A 21,089-nucleotide genomic window follows, 5' to 3' on the forward strand; every position below is an offset into this window, starting at 1 on the left:
CGGGGCCCGGCCCTGACGGGGCGGGGCCCTGACGGGGCGGGGCCCTGACGGGGCGGGGCCCTGACGGGGCGGGGCCCTGACGGGGCGGGGCCCTGACGGGGCGGGGCCCGGAGGGATGCGGAACAGGACATACCCCGGAGCCTTAGCCTTCCCCATCCCATCAGAGCCCCTCTGGACCGCGGCAGAGACGCTATCCTGGAAAGCGTGCAGGAGCTCAGGATTCAACCTCCGTTTATTGAGGGCATATTATGCGCAGGCCATATGCTCAGTGCTTCCACACACAGTGCTCCCCTCCACCTTCACGCCGACGGACAGAAGCAAGGTGCGCACCTTGCTCACCAGTGCAATGCCTCCGCCTCTGATCGGTGGCGTCCACCCCCAGCCCCAATTCTCTCAGCCGGCCCCCTGTTCACTACACTTCACCTTTCGAATTTCCCTTAATGGTTTTCCAGATGTTTGACTCTCACCTTCCAGCCAGAATCTCAGAGAAAGTGTGCTCCAACACCTAGGAGAGAAAAACCTTCCGGCCGGCCACTGGTCCCTTTTACTTTCTGTTCCCCCCTCCCCCCCAGTTGCACTTCCTGGTTCACTTCCTGGTTCTCCTGGGCTTGCACAAGGCTGGGAGCTAGGCCTTGGGAAGTGGGGGTGGGGTCGAAGGACAAGGAGGGCCCGCACAGAAACCCCCCACAAAGGCTTGAGGGTGGTTTTCAGCAGAGAAAGGGAGGGGTGTGTTTTCTCCACAGGATGAATAGAACTGGGGCAGCTGGCCTTGACCTTAGCCTGATCCTCTGACCTGAGCTCCCCACCTAAGGCCCAGCCTCCAACCCCTGCTCTACCGGCCATCGGACTGCCCAGGTTTCAGGCTACCCTCCCGCGTGCATGGGTGCACATGTGGACACCATTTTCAGCTCCTTCTCAGGAGAAAGATGAAGCTGTCTGCCCTGGAAGGGTTTGTAACCACAGATAAATCCTATATGGGGCGGCTATGAGTCAGAGCGGATTCAATAACAGTGAGTTTAAATCTGCTAGGATGGGGGGTTGGGGAGGGCCTAGAGTCAGGCCACAGCTTTCCCAGGTAGCTGATGTTCAGCTAGCCAGGGTCTTCCTGGGAAGAAGCGAAGGCTCAGGGCATCATGGGGCTATGAGGCAAACCCCCATGTGGAGAGAAACGATTGGGTCCTGGGTGTCTGGGGTTTGTGCCAGAGGCTAAGGCCTGGCAGCGCTGGATGTCTGCTGAAGTCTGGCCAGGGCCCAGTGTGACCCTGGCAGCTCTGGTTGGGTCATGCATCCACCAAGGGCAGGGGGTAAAGTGCAGGCACAGGCTCTGAGCCCAGGATTAGGATTCCCTGGCTTGGCCACCCAAGCAGGCGCTGGGCCCTCTTTAGCATCCTGTCTTGCCAGTGGTAGGGGGGGAGCACCCGGCTGGCCTGGGGGCTGGGGAGGAGCCAGGCGTCAGGGAGCCTGCTGCTTTGAGCAGGCCAGACAGTGGGGGATCGGGTTTCAGTCCAGCTGTATTTTTGGCTGGATGGGCAGGGGGCTGAGTAGGCAGCCAGCGCAGCTGCCCCCCAGAGGGGCACCCCTCCCCAGCACCACCCTCACAGCCCCCGCCCCTCCGCCCTGTGGCAGAGGTGCTGAGGCTAGTGGATCGCTTTGGGTTTTCCGGGGCTGCTGCTGAGTTTCTGCAGCGTCTTCTTGATGCGCAGAGCAGTGAGGCGGGCGGAGGGGTTGGGGTACCAGCACTCCCGCATCATCTGAGCCAGGCTCGAGAGGACCTGGGGGTTGAGAGAGGCAGGAGAGAGGACGCTGGTGAGGGGAAGAGACTGGGCCAGTGACATGATGGGGAAACACAGCAGGAGGGAGGATGAGGGGAGGGTGACCTTGTTGAAAGGAAGGGTGAGACAAGCCTGGAGGGAAGATGGGGGAGGAAGAGAGTAAGGGGGTAAGAAGGGAGATGGAGAGAAGTAGGTGTGACACAGATCCTCAGGGCGGGAGCACCCCATTCCACACACCTTGCCTTCACCCCCACCTCTGCCAAGACCAGGGGAGAGGGAGACCCTCAAGCCAAGAGACGCATGCCACCCACCCCGCCCGTAGCTGGAGCGCCCAGGGCAAAGGGCCAATTCTAGAGCCAGCCTCTACCCCAACCATGGCGGGGCTCAGGGGACTGTGGGCAAGGATGCATGTAGGCATTACCTAACCCCAAATGCAGGGCCCTGGGAAGAACCCAGTCCCAGGAAGCGCAGGGGCCCCAGACGAGTCAGCCCTGTGTCTCACTGCCTTAGAGCGTAAGTGGCTCTTGGACGTGTCTGTGTATGTGCACGGGAAAGCACGTATGCACCCCTGCTGTGGTCATGTGTGTGTGCCTAATATGCCTGGTCTCTGTCCACGTATTTGTATACACCTGTGTTCATCCACTCAGTAAGTGCTTATGAGGCACTCGTTGTGTGTCAGGCACTGTGATGGGTTCTGGGGATAGAAGGGTGATCAAAGGGACATGTCCCCGTGAGGCCATTGAGCTGCATACACGAGCATGTGTCTATGTCTGAGTGTATATTTATGCCGCATGCTGCTGGAATGTGTTACATACACACATATGCAGATATGTTTTCATATACACACGTGGACTGCGGGGAGAGAAACAAGCCCAGGAAAGCCCACCGGAATCCCCGGGTAGGAAACACAGCTTGGTGAAACCCCAAACCAAACCACGCCCGCGGCCAGTAGTCCATTCCAACTCATAGGGATCTTCACAGGGTATGTGCTTCTCGAAGGGCTGCTGACTGCAAGGTCTGCAGTTCGAACCCACCAGCTGCTCGGCAGGCAAAAGATGAAACGTTCTACTCACATAAATAGTCATAGTCTCAAATCCCATAGGGGCAGTTCTACCCTGTCCTATCGGATGTCAGTGAGACAGAATTGACTCGATGGCAGAGAGTTTTTGTTTTGTTTTTCCCGAGTCCACAATCTTTATGGGAGCAGACAGCCTCATCTTTTTCCCATGGGGCAGGCGGCAGATTCAATCTGCTGATCTGCATGCGTAAGCCCAGTATGCCACCTGGACTCCAATTGACATACATGTTTTCATATAAGTATGTGGCATGTTTAGAGAAACAAACAAATCACTCCTGGGAAATACAGCAAGGTGAAGGGCTCTGAAAATCCCTGGATAACCAGAGGGACCATGTCAGAGGCCCGGGAGGGGGTGCCAGGGACAGACCCTCCACCAGGACTCCTGGAAGCTATCCAAGGTGAAGTGGAGTCCTCAGACTCAAGTACAGGTACCTGGGCCCAGCAATTGCAGCTACGAGCCAGCACCCCACACCTTCCCAACCCCGGCGAGGCCTTACCGGGTCTGCAGCCAGCCGGTTGGGGATAACAGGGGTCTGCTGGTCAACACACACCACCTTCTTCATGTCCTCAAAGCTGGGGTCATTGGGCACCGCATCATAGAAGGGTGGCTTGTAGTCCTCCACGATTCCTAGAGACGAGGGAGGGGGCTCAGCATCCCAGGAAGTCTCCATACCACCCCAGGAGGGCCCCCTCCCCACTCTCGCAGAGAGCAGGAAGCCAGTTGCCTGCCCCTGAGCCCTGGGGACCCCATGCATATCAGACCTGAGAAGAACATTATGATACAGCGAGCAATTTATTAACAGTGATTCAAAAAAGTTCACTACCACTGAGATGATTCCAACTCCACAGCAACACATCGGTCAGGGCAGAACCGCCCCTATGAGTTTGCAATACTTTAATGGAGTAGGAAGCCCCGCCTTTCTCCCGAATCATGACGCAGGCTACTTGTTTGATATTGACTTGGTGCCAGGTGATATGCAGACCAAATGCCTCGCTCGCTGACAGTGAGGGGGACTTGAAGCACTTGCTGATGAAGGTCAAGGATTAGAGCCTTCAGTACAGATTGCAACTCAATGTGAAGAAGCTCCAGATCCTCCCAGCTGGACCAATGGGGACCATCATGATAAACGGAGAAAGGGCTTCAAGTTGTCCAGGATGTCCTCTGGCTCTGACTGGCCCACAATCCACGCTCACGGAAGCACCAGTCAAGAGATCAGAGGACACTGCGCGGAGTAAATCTGCTACCCAAGACCCCCTTCAGGTGTTGGAAAGCAAGGATGCTATTGTAAGGACCAAGGTGAGCCTGACCCAAGCCATGGCATTCTCCATCGCCTCCTATGCGCATGATGTGCACTTCATATGCCTGTGACACTCACTGCAGGCGGAAACCCTGGGAAGCATCATGCATTTGCATTGTGACGCTAGAGGAGAATTCCTTGAAGTACCATGGACCACCCAAAGAGCAAGGGCATCTGTCTTGGAAGTACAGGCAGAGAGCTCTTTAGAGGCAAGGATGGGGAGACTTTGTGTTACACCCTTCGGACACGTGGTGAGGAGAGAGCAGTCCCCGGGGAAGGACCGTGCCTGGTACGGCAGAGGGGCAGTGGGACAAAGACAGGCCTTCCACGAGATGGACGGACACGTGGCTGCAACGGTGAACTCAAACATGGGCACACCTGCGAGGGCGGGGCAGCCGTACGGAGGGTCTCTGTCAATCAGCACCTGCCAGCAACAACGGCAACATCAGGCGCCAGGCCTGGTGTGAAACACGTGACACGGAGGGCCTCGTGAGTCTTCCCCACACCCCTCTGAGGCAAGTACTGTGAGGACTCATTTCACACTGATGCTCAGAGACGGCGGGCAATTTCCTCAGAGTTTTACACAGGGAGGAATGGCCGAACCAAGACTTAAATCGATCTCATCTGACTTCTCAGACTAGCTTGCTCCAGCTCCAGACATTCCATAACTGCCTCCTATACAGGGTCTGCGGACGCTCCCAGCCTAGCTGTGACACCAGCCACACACACACACCCTGCTATGGGGCTGATTCTGACTCACAGTGACCCGATAGAGCAGAGTAGAACCAATCCATTGGGTGTCCAAGGCTGCCTTTCTCCCTCAGAGCAGCTGGTGGGTTTGAACCACTAACCTTTGGGCTAGCAGTCCAACCCTTAGCTCACTGCACCACCAGAATACTCACGAGAAGCTCTGGTGGCAGAGGTTACAAGTTGGGATGCTAATCACAAGGTCAGCAGTTCGAAACCAACCAGCTGCTCCTTGGACGAAAGACAAGGTTTTCTATTCCTGTGAAGAGTTACCGTCTCAGAAACCCATGGGGCGGGGGGCAGTTTTACACTGTCCTCTAGAGTCACTAGGAGTTGACATTGACTGGATGGCAGTGAGTTTGCTTTTGGGGGGTGATGTTTACTGAGTACTTACGTTGGACCAGGGACTGTTCTAAGTGCATTGCATTAAGTGCTCACAACTCTACAACATCTGAGGTGGCTCATACTGTCAGCTCCCTTTAAAAGCACAGAAAAGTAAGACTAAACAACTTGTGAGGCTAAACAACTTGACTAAGATCTCCCCGGTGCTAAGTGACAGAACTAGGATTCAAGCCCTGGAAACCCCAAACCCAATGCACTGCCATCAAGTCAACACCGACTCACAGTGCCCCTGTGGGGCAGGGCAGAACCCCCCCCCCCCCGCCCCCGTGGGTTTCCGAGACTGTAACTGTTGACGCAGGGAGAAAGTCCTGTCTGTCTCCGGAGGAATGACTGGTGGTTTCAAACTGCTGACCGTGAGGATCGCAGTCTAGCTCATCACCACTCTGCCACCAGGGCTCCAGAAGCCCAGAGAGCCTATGGCAAAGCCATGCTTTTGACCTCTAAGCTCTCCTCGGGGCCTGAAGCTGGTGGACTGCTGGTGAGGATGTGCAACGAGAAGAATGGGGAGGAAGCACCGCCCCTCAGCAAAGGGATTGTCACCCCGATCCACGGGAAGGAGGTGGCCGGCCCATCCCCAATGCACAGTCCTTAGTAGAGGCTTTCCGAAGATGGTGGCAGTCTTGCAGACAGATAGGGTGGCAGAGGGCAGGCCCCAAGGACACATCCAATGCCCCATCCTGCTTCCTAGCCTGAGGCTGGGGACCACAGGCCACCACCTCGGTGGGGCCCACGCCAGCTGTTCCCAGCATGGCTGCCTTCCAGCAGCTGGGCTGCCTCTGCCCTAATCAGGGCTGCATGGAGCCTGAGCGTGTCTAATGAGCCTTTAATCAGTGCCGGGGCTGACACCAGATTACAGTGTTTATAATGCGCAGCGGGTTGGGTATGTGTGGGGCTGACAGGCTTCCCCCTCCGCCCCGGAGCCCGTGGCCAGACTCTCCCTCAGCCCAGGGTGGCCAAGCTTCTTTTCCAGCCTGAAGCTTGGCCCAGGGGACCTCAGCTTCTTCCAGGTGCCCCCTAGCCCTGAGCCCTGACGTCCCAGAGCAGGCTCACCCCAGAAGGGACAAGGATCTGAGCCCGTTGGGAGTCTCCCAGAGGTCTGGTTATGCCTATGTCCCTGCCTCCGCTGCCAGTCAGACACCGACCACCTTGGCAACACAGCCTGGCAAGGGCTGCTGGTTCCTGGCAGATGGTTGGGGAAAGTGGGTGTGTCTGTCCTGTAGGGGTCCCCAATGAGCAAGGCTCCTTGTCCCCAACCTCTCACTAACCATGGGCAGACACACCTTTGTGGAGACAAAGGTTGATGGTCCCCCAAGCCAGTCCACACTACCAGAGGGCACTGGCCACAGGCAGCCTGCACAGGGCTGAATCCTGATCAGGAGTAAACCCAAGAAAGCCACGCCCACTGCCATTTTGTCCATTCCGGCTCCTAGTGACCCTGTAGAGGGCTTCCAGAGACTTGCGCTTTAAGGGATCAGGCAGCCTTGTCTTTCTCCTGAGGAGTGGCTGGTAGGTTTGAACTGCTGACCTTGCAATTGGCTGCCCAGCCCCCAATCCACTCTACCACGGGGGCTCCTAGTCTCAAAACTTGCTGCTTTGGAGTCAGTCCCAATTCACAGTCACCTGAGAGGGCAGAGTAGAAGTATGACGAGGTACATCCTGGCGAGAGTAGAAAGCTCCATCTTTCTCCCAGTGTGGCTGGTGGGTTTAAATTGCTGACCTTGGGTTTGGCTGTCCAGTTTGGAACCCACTATGCCACCAGGGCTTCTTTGGGCCCCTTGAGGCCAACTACGATTCTGTACCTTCAGACTTCTCGACTGTAGAACAGAGACAAATCTGTCCCCAAATGCTTACACTTATGTAACAATTGCTACGGAGACTCAACATTCTAGACACTCCACTGGCTGGGTGTTAGGGACTGACTCGTACAGCCCCCAAATAGGTGTTGCAAATCCTAACCCAGGTACCTGTGGGTGCAGTCCCATTTGGGAACAGGGTTTTGTTTTGATAATGAGACCGCATCAGTGTCATGTGTGTGTTAAGCCAAACCCCTTCTGAGATGGGAAAGAGCAGACTGGGCACAAGAGAAAGCAATTGGCATCTATTGTCTATCCTGGGGACAATGGATGCCACACCACATGACACTCACCAAGGAGGGACAGGCACTGAGAGGGGTCAAGGACCACCCCACCACCACCCCCATGGAACAGAGAGAAAAGCCTTCCCCTGGAGCCGGTGCCCTGATTTCAGCCTCCTGGCCGCCTCATCTGGGAGACAAACGTCCGTTTGTGAGAGCCATGCCCGTGTGCTGTGTCAGACAGAGCGCCACTGAGCAATCAAGCAAGCCTCTTAAGATCACCTCACTTACAGCTCCCTACAACCAGAAGTGGCTGTTAGTCTCTCTACAAATAAGGAAACGGAAGCACAGAGGGCTGAGGGGATGCACCCCTGTGGGCGGCAAACTCAAGGACTGACCCCAGGGGTCCAATTCTGAGTCTGTGCTCTTAGCCACTAAGCGATGCCACCGCCCTGCCAACTCCTGGGAATGAAACAAGATAATACACACAGTCTATAGCACGGCACGCAGAGTAGATCTAACCTCAACAAATGCTAGCTGCCATTCATATTTGTTATTACCACTTGCCCCGAATTCCACAGCCAAAATCACAGGCACAGACTCAGACGTCCCTTAAAAGGTTACTCGGTTGAACCAGCTGGTGAGTGGCAGTGGAGACAGGCCACAGCCCTAGAGACCTCAGGCCCCAGGATGGGCAGCCGCTCCATGTCCTGCTGCCCCCTGGTCCAGCTGGCCTGCCCCTTCCGCCACCCCATGCCCCTCGGATCTCACCATTGACAATGACCCGCCTGGTGATCTCCCACAGCACCAGGCCGAAGGCCCAGATGTCGGTCCACTTGTAAGACTCGAAGCAGTCCGTGCGGATCTGCTCGTCCAGCACCTCGGGGGCCATGTACCGTTTGGTGCCCACTCTCGGGTTGTTGCCAATGTCCAGGTAGTCGCTGCTCTGGGAGTGCATCACCGCCAGGCCTGTGGGTACCAGGCCTGGGTCACTGATCCCTGAAGCCCACAGACAGAGTGGACATCCAGGGCAGAGCTGGGGGTTCCCAGAACACAGTGGAATTCAGAGAGCTCGTGGGCCACAGAGGGGGCAGGCAAATAGAGACCTGCTCAGGGAGGAACTGGATGACACCTGCCACAGGGAGAACTAACTGTCCCCGTTAACCTTCTAGTTGACTAGAAGGCTCTCTGACCCATCTCCAGAGCCCAGAAAGGTCTGCATGACAGCATGGTGCCCAAGAGCAGAACCCCAGGCCTGGAAAAGGCGAGTTTTGTATCAAAGAAACCAAGATGAAAGCCTGGCTTCGAGGGCTCCCAACACCTTTGTCCCAGCTGCCTGGTGCAAGGGGGTGATGGCGGTGGTGGAAGGAGTCTGGGTCAGAAAAGAGGGTTAATGCATCTCGGGGTGAAAGGGACACCTTTCGATTTCTACCGGCCCACCAAACCCACTGCCTTCTAGCGGAACCCCACTCCCAGCGACCCTGTAGGGCTGAGTGGCACCGCTCCTTAGGGCTTCTGAGACTAAAGTTTGACCGCTGCTTCTTTCCCTGTAGAGAGTTGATGGGTTTGAGCCTCCAACCTTGAGAATAGCAGCCTGATACTTAACCCACCGCACCACCAGGGCGCCCTCTGGACTTTAGGGCGCCAAGAAGCGACTAAGCTTGTCTTTGTGCACCCAAACAAGGAAGGCAAAGCCACGGAGGAGTGAGCCTCGCCCCTCCGCGAAGGGCCGCCCCGACTCGGCCCCGCCCCGCCCCTCTGCAGACCCCGCCCTCCCCCGCCCGCTCGGCTCACCCAGGTCGGCGATGCAGCACTGCAGGTTGCTCTTCACGAGCACGTTGCGGCTCTTGAGGTCGCGGTGGGCGATGGCCGGTTTGCCCTGCGTGCCGAAGATCTCCACGTGCAGATGGGCCAGGCCGCAGGCCGCGGACACCGCCAGCTGCAGGGCCAGCTGGGGTTCCAGCGTCTGCCTTTGCAAGAAGTCGTAGAGCGAGCCGTGCTCGTGGTAGTGCGTGATGAGCCACAGCTGCGTGCTCGAGTTGCGGGAGGTCATGTCGGAGGCGATGAAGCCTGGGGACGGAGGGGACAGAGAGGATGGCTGAGGGCGAGGGCGGCTGGGCTGGCCGGGAGGCAGGAGGATGCACTGGGCTGCGGTCCGGTCCGGGGCGCTGGCCGGGGTCAGGGTAAGTTGGGGTGGGGGGTGGGTGGCAGCTGCCCTGGGTCAGGGGAGGACCAGCGGGGGAGGGGCGGGGCCGCCCGGAGGAGGCGGAGCTTGCCTAGGATGTTGTCGTGTCTGAGCAGCACTGTGTTGTAGATCTCCGTCTCCCGGAACCAGGACTGCTCGTCCCTGGAGGAGAAGATCTTGACGGCCACGCTCTCACCGTGCCACAGGCCCCGCCACACCTCGCCGTAGCGACCTTTTCCTGCTCCAGCGGCCGCAGAGAAGGGAGGGGTCACACACTGGCCACAGCCCCATCCGGGAGCCATGCTCAGACCACTTGCAGCCCACTTACATTCTGGGATGATTCCGACCCTGACCCGGGCCACATCCCTTTGCCTCCATTGGCCTCGTGTTCCCTCCCACTGGGCTCTTGGACCCATCCCCAGCCCAATCCCTGCGTAGCAGAATCCTGATTCGGCTCCAGGCTGGGTTCTGCTTGTGAAATCAAGCGCCCCACTCCCCTCCAGGTTCGTGGGAGCCCGTGGTCCCCCACGCCAGGCTCACCCACGCACTCCACCAGGGCGACCTGCCGCGCCACTGTCCTCTGCACCAGGAAGGGGAGCCCCGAGCCACTCCCCGTGGTGCAGTCACTGTCCAGCAGGCCCTGGGAGAAGGGGTGGAGGTGGTCAGGAGTCACTGAGCGGTTGTCCCTGTCCCCCAGCCCCTCCTCTGTCCCCAACCTGGGTCCTGCTGCTGTGTCTCAGTGAGCCCCTCCCCCTCTCAGCTCTGTGGGACTGGGATGTGTTTTTCCCCACTGTCACACTCTGGTTGTGTGGCTCCTAGGCACCCACCTCCACCCAGTGTCCCAGGTTCCTGAGGCCATACCCCAAACATGCTGTTCTCCTGCTCGCATTCCTTCAGGAAGATTCTGGACTCGCGCAGCTGGCTATGCAGGTTCTTCTGCCGCCGCCGGCGGATGTGCCACAGGGCCAGGGCACCCAGGGCCATCAGGGCCAGCAAAGCCAGCACAGGGCCCAGCACCAGAGGTAGCTGGCCATCCCCAGAAGGCTGCTCTGAAGGGGTGGCTGGGAGTGGGGGGTGGGGCACTCAGTACCATCTGCTGGCCAAACCAGGTTCCCCAACATGTCCCAGGATCCTGCCTCCCCCACCCTCCTGGCCAGAGCATGAGAGGTAGGCAGGACAGGTGCTGTGAGAAGCTGGGCAGGGGTTGCGGGGACAGCAGGACATACCTGTCAGCGTCAGGGTCACGTTTTGGTTGCAGAAGGACTTGTAGCAGCAGTAGTGGTTGAAGAACTCCGTGGGGCGGCCACTGCACAGCTCTGGGTACTGGGTCCCACAGCTCCGATGTTCCCGGGACAAGCCTTCCTCCTTAACCAGCACTACTGTGCACCAGGCCCCCTGGCAGATCGGCCCCCTGCACTCCGGGCTCTTACAGGTACAGTTCACCAGCGACCCCCCAGAGGGCCTCACAGGGTCTCCTGGGAGACACACCAGCAGCTCATCCATGCTGCACCCGGCGTTCCCCCACTGGGCCCAACACCCACACCCTCACTGTCTCTCTGACTGCTCAAAGCTCTTCACTCAGTCCCACCCTTGGATCTCCTTTCCCTAGAAGCCTGAGGCTGCAGCAGAGACTATGAGAACCAGGTTCCCTGTCCTAGGACCTGCCCCTCCCAGTTCCCAAGTCACAGCCCCCTAGACCTGACCACCCACACCCTACCTTCTACCCAAGGGACAGACAGCCCCCCACCCTGAGCGATGGTAATGCAGCGTTCAGGGTGCTAGGCCCTAGTCTAACTGAAACTCACCATCTCCCTCTCCAAGCTCCCTAGTGTCCCTTCACCCTGGAGCCTCCCATCCCACCACAGAGGGCAGGCGCTGAATGGAGCCCAGGCATTGATCTGTTCTCTGTCCAGGCCCAGTACTCACCCTGGGTCAGGCCCAAGGCCATGAGCAGCATCAGAAGGCCCCTCCTGGGGGCGCCCAAGGCCATGATCTCTGGAGAGGAGCAGTGAGACCTGTGAAATGTGATCCCCTTGGGTGCCTTTCAGCTACTGACCCCAGTCCCTCCCACCCAGAGGAAATCACTGGGAGGTGTTTTAGTGGCAGGGAGGGGGGCTGAGGGCAGCGAGGCCTCCTCTGGGCTTTCGGCCTCTGCCTTTGGGGCGGGGCCTGCAGGGGAAGTCCTGGTTCACTTCCCCATGGAAACCATCCTGTTAGGGGCAAAGGGTGGGGAGTCATGTTGAAGTACTCAGAGCTAGGGGAGTCCGTCCCTGCACCCCTCGATGCTGAGCCCGGACAGGAGGTAGGCCAGGGGGCTGGAGAGCACCTGGCTGGGGGGGTGAGGGTGTGGGTGCATTTCTTCAGCTCCGAGTTCTGTGCTCTGCCTCTGGCCCATCCTCACCCAGCCTCCCCTCTGCCCACCTTTTCCCAGCGCCCTGCCCCCAACCCCCACCCGAGTCCTGGCTGCCTCAAACATAAACAGGCTCTTGTCTTCACTTCCTGCTATTCAGGGTCCAGCCAAGCCAGGAACAGGAATCAAGATTGTTTAGATTGAGTCTGGATAGAACAGGCGGGTGTCACGCACTGCAGGGAGCCGGGCACATTCTCAGGGCAGACTGGAGCTGCTGCAGGGTTTCCAGGGCCACTTGGGGTGGGGACACCTCCATGAGAGACTCCCAGGGGGTCACTGTGTGACTCACAGTCCTTATTTTAGAGAAGAGGGGATTAGGCACTGGCAGGAGAAAGAACTGTCCAAGGTCACTGGGCATCCAGTGGCAACACCAGGAATACAGCCAGGGGCCCAGACTCCCAGCCCAGTGCTCCTGCTCTCTCCCGAGCCCCTGTGGGCGCCCCTGCCTCTGAGCCTTGGGGTCATAACCACCATATAAAATGTAGACAGAACCTTCTCCTGCCCTTCCTGGCTCTCCTGGTGGACCTGGGAAGGAGGGGTGGGGGGCGGTGCAGGGCGATGGTGTGGGAGGGGAGGGGAAATACACTTGGACTTTCGACCCTCCATGGTTGGCTGGGCTTGAAATTGTCTAGAAATTTGGTGGAGAGGGATCCAGTATTAAGGGGAGTCATTCTGGCCAGTGAGAGTGGCCAACCTGGGTCCCAATCCACTGCTGAAATCACCTCACCCTTCATTTCTCAAAGGTGATAGCAGAAGGCCTAAGCTGCAGCAAGAGGGACCCAGTCAGACAGCAGGCAGGACTTTCTGAGGCCTGGAGAGTGTGCCTGGGCCCTGGAGGGGCCGTGTTCTCTGGCGTGGTGTGGTGAGACTGGCGGGGTCAGGCTTCTGGCCGAGAACGTGGAAGCCCGTAGACTGTGATGGTGCCCACTCGAGGCCCCTGATGGGGAGGCTCTGTAAGCAGGATAATTGGGGAAGGGGGCTGTTGGACCTCTCTGGAAAGTAGGAGGGATGACCTTCCTGCCTGGGCTTCCTCTACCCCGGAGCCTGGGGCTGGACTGCTGCAGCTGTGTCCCCAGCCTCTGCTGATCTCCCTGCCATCTTCACCTCCTGGGTGGGGGGGCACTGGGGACTCCATCAAGCCCTCTATAGTGGGGCTGGAGCCAAGGGCTGGAGCTCTGGGCATGCAGAGTTGGCACATGGAGGCACTGGCAGAAAGCCATGCTGAAGCAGAGGATCATGGGTATGGGGGATGAGGTGGAAGGGGAAAGGTGGGTAATGACAAGCATACAGTGTGGCCCCTCCTTCTAAGGTGCTGGCACCTTTCTGAGTATACCACCCGCTGGCTACCCCCGAGTCACATGGTGCACTTGCTTAGAGACAGTTTGGCTCACAAGAGCAGTTTGTGATCGGCTGTTCACCGAAAGGTTGGAGATTTGAGCTCATCGATCAGATTCATGGACGAGGGTCCTTGAGAATGGCCTCTTTGAAAATGACCTCTGCAGCAAGCGGCCATGGAGCTGAGAAGCAACCAAGCCCACATGGAAGAAGCACGCCAGCCTGTGTGATCACAGGGTGTCCATGGGATCAGGTATCAGGCAGCAAAGAACAAAAAAAACGTATCATTGTGAATGAGGGGGAGGGCAGAGTGGAGACCCAAAGCCCATCTGTAGGCAACTGGACATCCCCTTACAGAAGGGTCTCCGGAAGGAGAAGAGCCAGTCAGGGTGCAGTGTAGCAATGATGAAACATACAACGTTCCACTGATGAAACATACAACGTAATTCTTTAATGCTTCCTCCCTCCCACTATCATAATCCCAATTCTACCTTACAAATCTGACTAGACCAGAGGATGGACACGGGTACAGAGCAGAGCTGGACACACAGGGAATCCAGGACAGATTAAACCCCTCAGGACCAATAATGAGAGTAGAGATAGCAGGAGGGTAAGAGGAAGGTGGGGGAGATGGAGGGAACCGATCATAAGGATCTACAAATAACCCCCTCCCTGGTGGATCGACAACAGAAAAGTGGTGAAGGGAGACATCGGACAGTGTAAGACATGAAAACATAATTTATAAATTATCAAAGGGTTGGTGCCGGAGGGAGAGTGGGGGAGGCAGGGGGGAAATGAGGAGCTGATACCAAGGGCTCAAGTAGAAAGCAAATGTTTTGAGAATGATGATGGCAACACATGTGCAAAGGTGCTTGACACAATGGATGGATGGATTGGGTATGAGCCCCTAATAAAATGATTAAAAAAATAAAACATGAAAAAAAAGACCTCTGGGTCAGTTTTAGTCTGTCACATGGGTGGTTGGGGGGGTGCCGACTTGACAGCCCGAGAACACGACCTTCTTTGGTCTTACCTCCTGCTACAGATTGAGCCAACCCATCTGCAACCAGCCAGGGAGCCATGCTTTTTAAAAAGCTCCCCTGCTCAGTAATTCTGATCAACTCGCAAGGGAGCCACATGTCGAGAAATGTGTCCTGTCCAACACCGCGTTTGGTTCCCAGGCTTTCTTGTACCCTAGCATGGCCCAGTTGGGTGGGAAGACAGAGGAGTCCCGAGGGAGGGGGTGCTTCGCAGCAGTAGCTCGGTGGACAGGATCAAGCTGCCATCCACTGGAGGAGAAGGGCTGGCCAAGGCTAAACACTGACATCAGAGGCACCAGGGATTTGGTGACACTATGGCATAAGTGTTGGACCGTTAACCACAAGACCGGGGGTTCAAACCCACTAGCTGGCTCATGAAGCTGTCTGCTGCCCGACTGGATTTACAGCCTCGGAAACCCTGTATAAGATGGCTAGGTGTTGGAACAGACTCCATCAAGGTCAGTGGCTTTGGTTGTTTTTATGAAGGGATGTGGATGGAGGGCTTTGTTCTACAGAAAGCGTCCAGGAACAATACGAGGAAAGGCCTGGCAGCCACTGAGGAGAGAGAGCACACCTTGTCTAACCCCGGGAATGTGATGGAGTCAACTCGTGACAGTCTGCTTTCCAACAGGGCCCAGTGGAAGGTTACGTGCATGAGAGTACTGCCTCCAGGCTAGAGCTAACCCTGCAAGATTCACCCTAGACTCCCCCTGGGGACAGATGTCCTCTCCCTGCTCACCAAACTGTCAGGATAGCTCTCCTGCTGCCAGAAGCATGACTTATGCTGTCGGAAATCACAGATGTTAAGCTAATTCTCAGCGAGAACATGCCACCGTGAAATACTTGATCATAGCAGCTAACCTCAGAGTACTAAGGACAGACTAGTACTGACTGTTCTTGGTGATGTCCTGGCTCCTCCCAACAATCCAACGGGGACAATGAAACCTGGCAACGTGAAGTTTCTTTCCCATAGTCACCCCGTGTGTCTTGGTAAACTTAAATTGCTGGCATTAAATCATTCTTTGTTAAAAAAAAAAAAGTCATCCTTTGATCATCATTATTTGGTGTTAGGCAAATCCCTTGCCCAAACCAAAAACCCATTGCCATTGAGTCAAGTACTACCTATAACAGTGCTGTAGGGCAGCGAACTACCTCTTGGGGTTTCTGACACTCTCAATAGCTACCCATGTAGATATCTAGATGTGCGTCTATCTGTCCATGTAGATATCTAGATGTGTGTCTTGTCTATGGAGACAGTTTTACAAGAGCAGAAAGCCTTATCTTTCTCCTGCAGAGCAGCTGGTGGGGCAGAGGTTCGAACAGCCGACCCTGGCTTCTTTGGCATATAGTTTACAGGAGGAAGAAGAGCTTGTGGGTCTTAGTGGACGGTTTTAAGTTGCCCTGTGTTGCTATCATCAGCCTGTGCTCTTGGGAAAGTTTGCTAAGAGGCAAACTCTAACGCCAGAAATCAGCTGACCATGTGCTGTAAGATTGGTGACAGTCTATGAGTCTCCGGTGGGGAGCGTCAGGTTAGGCTGGGCCTGGAAGGCGGTTACCGCAAGGAGTTTTCTCCCTAGCCCAGCTGAGGGACAAACGGCTGGCTCTGCTCCCATCAGTTGCGGTGGCTCAGCATTTCGGCGATTGTTCCAGGGCTGGAGAGGCACTCCATTCAATGTGGCCATTCTGCCTGCTCCTGGAGCCCAGTACCTGCTGCCCATCGCTGACCAGTCAAGTCCAACTTGTAGCAGCAAAGTCGATTGCTCTACTCTGCCCTTTGGAGAGACAGAATTGCTCCACAGGGCTGTACATGTCTGCAGGAGCAGACAAATCTCCCTTCTGCAGAGTGGTTGGTGGGTTCAAATATCTCATTGCAGGCAATGCTTAGCCCGCTGTGCTCCCAAGGACTAGGCTGCGCTGTCCATACGAGGTTATCCTTTACAACACACAAAGCACTTGACAATCCATCCCTGCTGCTCCTCACTGCAGTGTGCCAGAGTAGATTCAGGCGGAATTTCCTCTCCCAAGGCATTCCTGAAGAGATGTACCCCTCCAGCCTCCAGCTGAGTGAGGGAACGGTTCACACACTTCAGCCTCCACTCCCAGATCCAGATGTTCTGGGTCTTTGCTGCATATGCAGACTGGAGCTGCTGGCACCTCCGGATGTCTTTGCATGACATTATGTCATCTTGTTTGTTTGTTTATTTAAAGAAAGAGTCAAAGCCCGGATTTCAAGGTCTCCAGAAGAATGCTGAGGGAGCATGGTCGCATACAGAGGTAGGAGTGGTGGTCCTGAATCATATAGACCTGAGTTTGAATCCTATCTCTACCACTTAGAGCTGTGTGCTTTGGGTAATTTACTAATTATCTGAGGTTTCCCTTTCCCCATATGTAAATGAGAATAATAACTGCACTTAGACATTGTACGTCTGTCTAGTTATTTAGCACAGCACTAAATGGTATGTATCTACATAGATATATATGGTGTATTATATAATGATGTCTGTGTGTGTGTGTGTGTGTGTGTGTGTGTGTGTGTGTGTAATCCACTGCCATTGAGTCGATTCCAACTCATAGTGACCCTATCTAACACTAAATCTTTTCAGGAGCAGACAGCCTCATCTTCCTCCCATGGGGTAGCAGGTAGAATTGAACCACCCGCCGACTCAGCAGCCAAATGTCTCGCCCTCTGTGCCACCAGGGTTCCTCCAAGTGGGGCCCAATAAGCACTCAATGAAAGTGGTGGAATGCCCAGCCCCGCCTTTTGCACTTCTTCCAGGGCTCTGGACTAGGTATTCAAGCTCAAATCTACCTCCTTTTCTGTATACGGGCATAAGCCCTCTTTGGCTAGTACTCCATAGATGTAACAATTGAGATGGGAGGTGAGGTCAGATGGGTCAGTGAGGGGTCAGAGAGGACAACCCTGTCTAAGCCAGCAGCTGCCCATGAATTGAGGATAAGGGCTATGCCCTCATCCTACAAGAAAAAAAGGACAGGATGTGGGCAGCCATTCCTGGGATGGGCTGAACAGCACTGGCCTGGCCTCCAGAGCCCAATGAAGACCTGGGGTGCCAACCTGGAGGGAGATGGGGGTCCTCTTTGGCCTGGGTCCTGATGCAGCGATGGAGGTGGGCTTGTGGGATGGAGTTACAGTGCCAGAGTCTTAGTAGGCACTGCAGAGGCTGGTTGGGAAAGGTGGGCTTCCAAGAAGAGTATCAACAGCTGGAATCTGATCAAGCTGTTCGCCCTGAGGGATTCGGCACAGAGCAGGGGAGGCTATCAGCTTCTAAGAGGGAAAGGCGGGATTCACAGAGCCAAAGCCGGGGTGACAAGTATCTCTGGATTATATATGTGAAACTTATCAGGGCATTGTCCCTGGGCGGTGTACACCCTTAACCGTGCTCTGCTGTTAACCAAAAGGTTTCAGGCATGGGTCCACTCAGCATGCCTCGGAAGAAAGGCCTGGCGTTCTACTTCTGAAGAGTCTGTCATCGAAAACCCCAAGGAGGTATATTCTCAACGACAAAGACATTAACAAATTTACTTATTCAGAGAACGAGAACTCTCTGGAGTACATTTTTCCTCGGACACACACACACACGGGATCCCCAGAGTCACACTCTACTTTACGGCATCGGTCTTTTGTTGCTGTTGGATTTTGTTTGTTTGTTTGGTTTTTGTTGCTGTTGTTTTAAGGTTCTCAGAGGTGGGTCCTAGCTCACAAAGAATAGGGACACATAGTACGTTCCTGAATTACGTTCCTGAATTAAAGTAGCTGGAAAGACTACGCCCCTTCCCCCAGGGGAGCCCTTCTGTGTGGGTGAAGGGGTTCGGTCCTTCCACCCATTTTGTGGATGAGAAAGGGGAACGGGGAAGCGACAGGCCCTGGCTCTCCTATAGGAGCCGGCCTGAAGCCAGGCGTTCTCGTTCCCAGACCAGGTTCGGTCCAGCACCCTCCTGGCCTCAGGTGGGTGGGGATCCGACACGCTGGGAGGGCTAGGGAGCTGGGTCCTACCCTCGGGCTTCTCGGCGGGTCTTGGGATCGACCAGATGGGAGGGCCCATTGCGGGGGTGGTTGTCCAGCCACCACCACCCCACGCACCCGCGTCCCCGTTCCCCCCCGGACCTGAACTCACCTCGGGGCGCTGTCCGGAGGCGGCCGCGGTGGGCGCACGGGGCGCCGCGCGGGGAGCCGGGCGAGGCCCGGGAGCAGGCTGGGGCGGAGCAGGGGCTCAGTCGGCGCGGCCAGCCCGGCGGCCTCCCGGGACTGGGAAGGGGGCTGGAGCAAAAATGTTTCTTATTCCAGCGTCTTCCTGCCTGGCCCGGCTCCACCACTCCCTCCTAATAAACCGTTTCCTATTGCCCAGCTAGCAGAGGGCCGCCGGTTCTCCCCTCCTGGGGACTGCAGAGTCCGCCCCCTCCCCCAGGAGACCCCCGAGGGCAGTGAGCCCCAGCTCTGGGATCACAGCCCGCGCTCTTGCACAGCCGCCACCCAGAGAAGAGAGGCGGGCCTTGGACTCGGGCCGCGGGGGTCCCGGCCCCAGTGGAGACCAGAGGCGTCTGGCAGCAGGTTAGGGGACAGGGACAACCCCTCCAGCTCAGAGCCGGGCGAGTAGGGACCGCCTGAAGCCCAGACAGATGTCGGACAGGGGGCTCAGAGGCCAGGACGGGGTAGAAGTGAGAGTTGGGGGTGGGGTGGGGGGGGGAAGGAAGGAGGGCATACCTGTTGTTTCAGTGTCCTCTGCCCTTGAGGCTCAGAGCAGAGTTTGGGTCCAGAAGAACTTTGGCTCCGCCCTCTGCCCCCGCCCTCAAAAACTCCCTCCCAAAACACCAATCCCACTGAGGTGGAGCGGATGATTTCCACTCTTGGAGGCATATAGACAGAGTACCGCCGTCCCATGGGCTTCCAGGGCTGCAGTCCTTACCAAAAGACTGATAGGTTGACACCGACGGCCTTTCTGTTTGAAGTGGGGCACTGAGCCGCCAGAGTTCCTTATGAAACTTCTCTCTGAGCCTGTCTGCTGCCTCACTGGGGCCCAGTAACTCCTCTGGTGCCCTCCCTTCCTCCACAGCCTCTCCATGCATAGGCGCAGGGGTACAATCCCAGCTGGGGCGCTTCAGGGGCAATGGACAGGCCCAGGACGCAGCACTGCGGGCAGGGACTGACTCTCAATGGAGGGTGCCCAGAGTGGAGGGAGCCTCTCGCTGGTGCCCCCACCCTGCCAAAAGGAGGTGGGGACACGAACCTATTGTAGAACACTCCAGAGACAGGCACTAAAGGGGTTCTTCCCCAAGGAGAAACACTGTTCTCTAAGGTCTGTCCCCCCACTACACCCCCTTCTACCGCCCCTCACCCCCCAGCTCAGAGGACTGACATCATCGCCAACATCCTGGAGTTTTAGTCACTTGGCTATCCCCAAAGACTTTGGAGTCATTCGACCTACTTGGGAATGCAAGCTAGTTGCTTAATCGCAGTCCTTCCACCTACGAAATGGACGTAGCAAACAGGGCTTCGCAGGGCTGGGCTGAGAATGAAGGGAAGTGGATGCTTATCTCAGTTTGCCCACAGAACAAACAAATCTGTCTTGGAAGAAGTATGGCCGGAATGCCCTTTAGAGGCAGTGATGGTGAGACTTGGTTTCCCGTACTTGGGACATGTGGCCAGAAGAGACCGGTCCCTGGAAAAAGCCCATGCTGGGGAGAGCAGAGGGGCAGCGGGAGAGAGGAAGGCCATCCAGGAGAGGGCAGGTCCCCGTGGCTGCAACAATGAGCTCAGACAGAACAGCTGTGAAGACGGCGCAGGACCGGCCAGTGCTTCGTTCTGTTGTCCGTCAGGGTCACTCACTGTCCGTCGGGACCCACTCCAGGGCATCGAACAACCACATCACCTCAGTTTACAGCAAACATCCTGCCCGCTGTGCTGACCCTGAGGTAAGCCAAGATCAAAGCCAATCCATCGACACGGCATGGCTTTCAGCTCATGGGTCGGGACATTGTGTGTTACAGAACAGACCTGAGTGCCTTGGCTTTTCTCCCAGCTGTTAGCTTTACAAAATCAGTTCACCAGGCCTTTCTTCCACGGTGCTCCTGGGCGAGTTCACGCTGGCTGTTTAAGGAGGTGAGCAAGCACACACCATCGTTACCACCCTCTGACACAGGACTGTTGTGAGTTGCTATCCATCTACACACAGCTACCCCATGCGTGCAGAGTACATCCTCACACCCATGACCTTTGGGAAGCAGACCCCAAGCCTTTGGACGGGCTCTGCACGCCATTCAGCTGGTAATGAGTGATTACTGCAATTGACCCTCGATAGGCGTGTCTATGAATTCAACATGCAAAGGCTGTTGCATGTTGGCCTCACAGCCCAGTGAAGAGATGTGGGTGTTGGGAGCAGGAGATGACCCTTAAAGCTCAGCGGGGTCTTGCTGTCATCTAGAAGATAGGCCGGGGACCCTTCCCTCCCCCTGTCCTTGGATGGGAGTAGAGGCTGGGGGAGACGGCCAAGGGCTTGGACTAGCCTTCAGTTGTGGGCTGACCTCACTTCCTGTGCTGAAACCTTCCCCTTGCCCTGCCCTGCAGCTGCTTCACAACTTGTTGTGAACGTTGTGAATTCCCAGAAGCCGGACACACCCAAACTTCAGTGTCAGGACAGGGCTGTGTCCTGCAGCCAATAGGAAGTAGTATGGGATTACGGTATCTGCTTTCGCAGGTGATAGTGGCCACTTGGGCACTCGATTAGCTAGTGAA

At 56.5% G+C, this 21,089-nt stretch overlaps 1 protein-coding gene across 2 annotated transcripts; it reads right to left on the minus strand.

The window, feature by feature from the left end:
* Positions 1–204: 204 nt before the first annotated feature.
* Positions 205–19,440, minus strand: ACVRL1 (activin A receptor like type 1). 2 transcript variants are annotated; one of them, XM_075551661.1, is made up of 11 exons: positions 19,264–19,440; positions 18,475–18,617; positions 11,483–11,571; positions 10,783–11,031; positions 10,418–10,617; positions 10,097–10,196; positions 9,648–9,794; positions 9,166–9,441; positions 8,143–8,340; positions 3,348–3,478; positions 205–1,772 (listed from the first exon to the last, which is right to left on the minus strand). In XM_075551661.1, the coding sequence occupies exons 1-11, from the start codon at positions 19,417–19,419 to the stop codon at positions 1,638–1,640; spliced, it is 1,824 nt and encodes a 607-aa protein (XP_075407776.1). In that variant the 5' UTR covers positions 19,420–19,440; the 3' UTR covers positions 205–1,637. The 2 variants fall into 2 exon arrangements, with proteins under 2 accessions (XP_075407776.1, XP_075407775.1); XM_075551660.1 differs by lacking the exon at positions 19,264–19,440 and adding an exon at positions 19,062–19,217.
* Positions 19,441–21,089: the final 1,649 nt, after the last annotated feature.

Source organism: Tenrec ecaudatus, chromosome 6 (assembly GCF_050624435.1).
Source record: "Tenrec ecaudatus isolate mTenEca1 chromosome 6, mTenEca1.hap1, whole genome shotgun sequence".
Taxonomy (NCBI): Eukaryota; Metazoa; Chordata; class Mammalia; order Afrosoricida; family Tenrecidae; genus Tenrec; species Tenrec ecaudatus.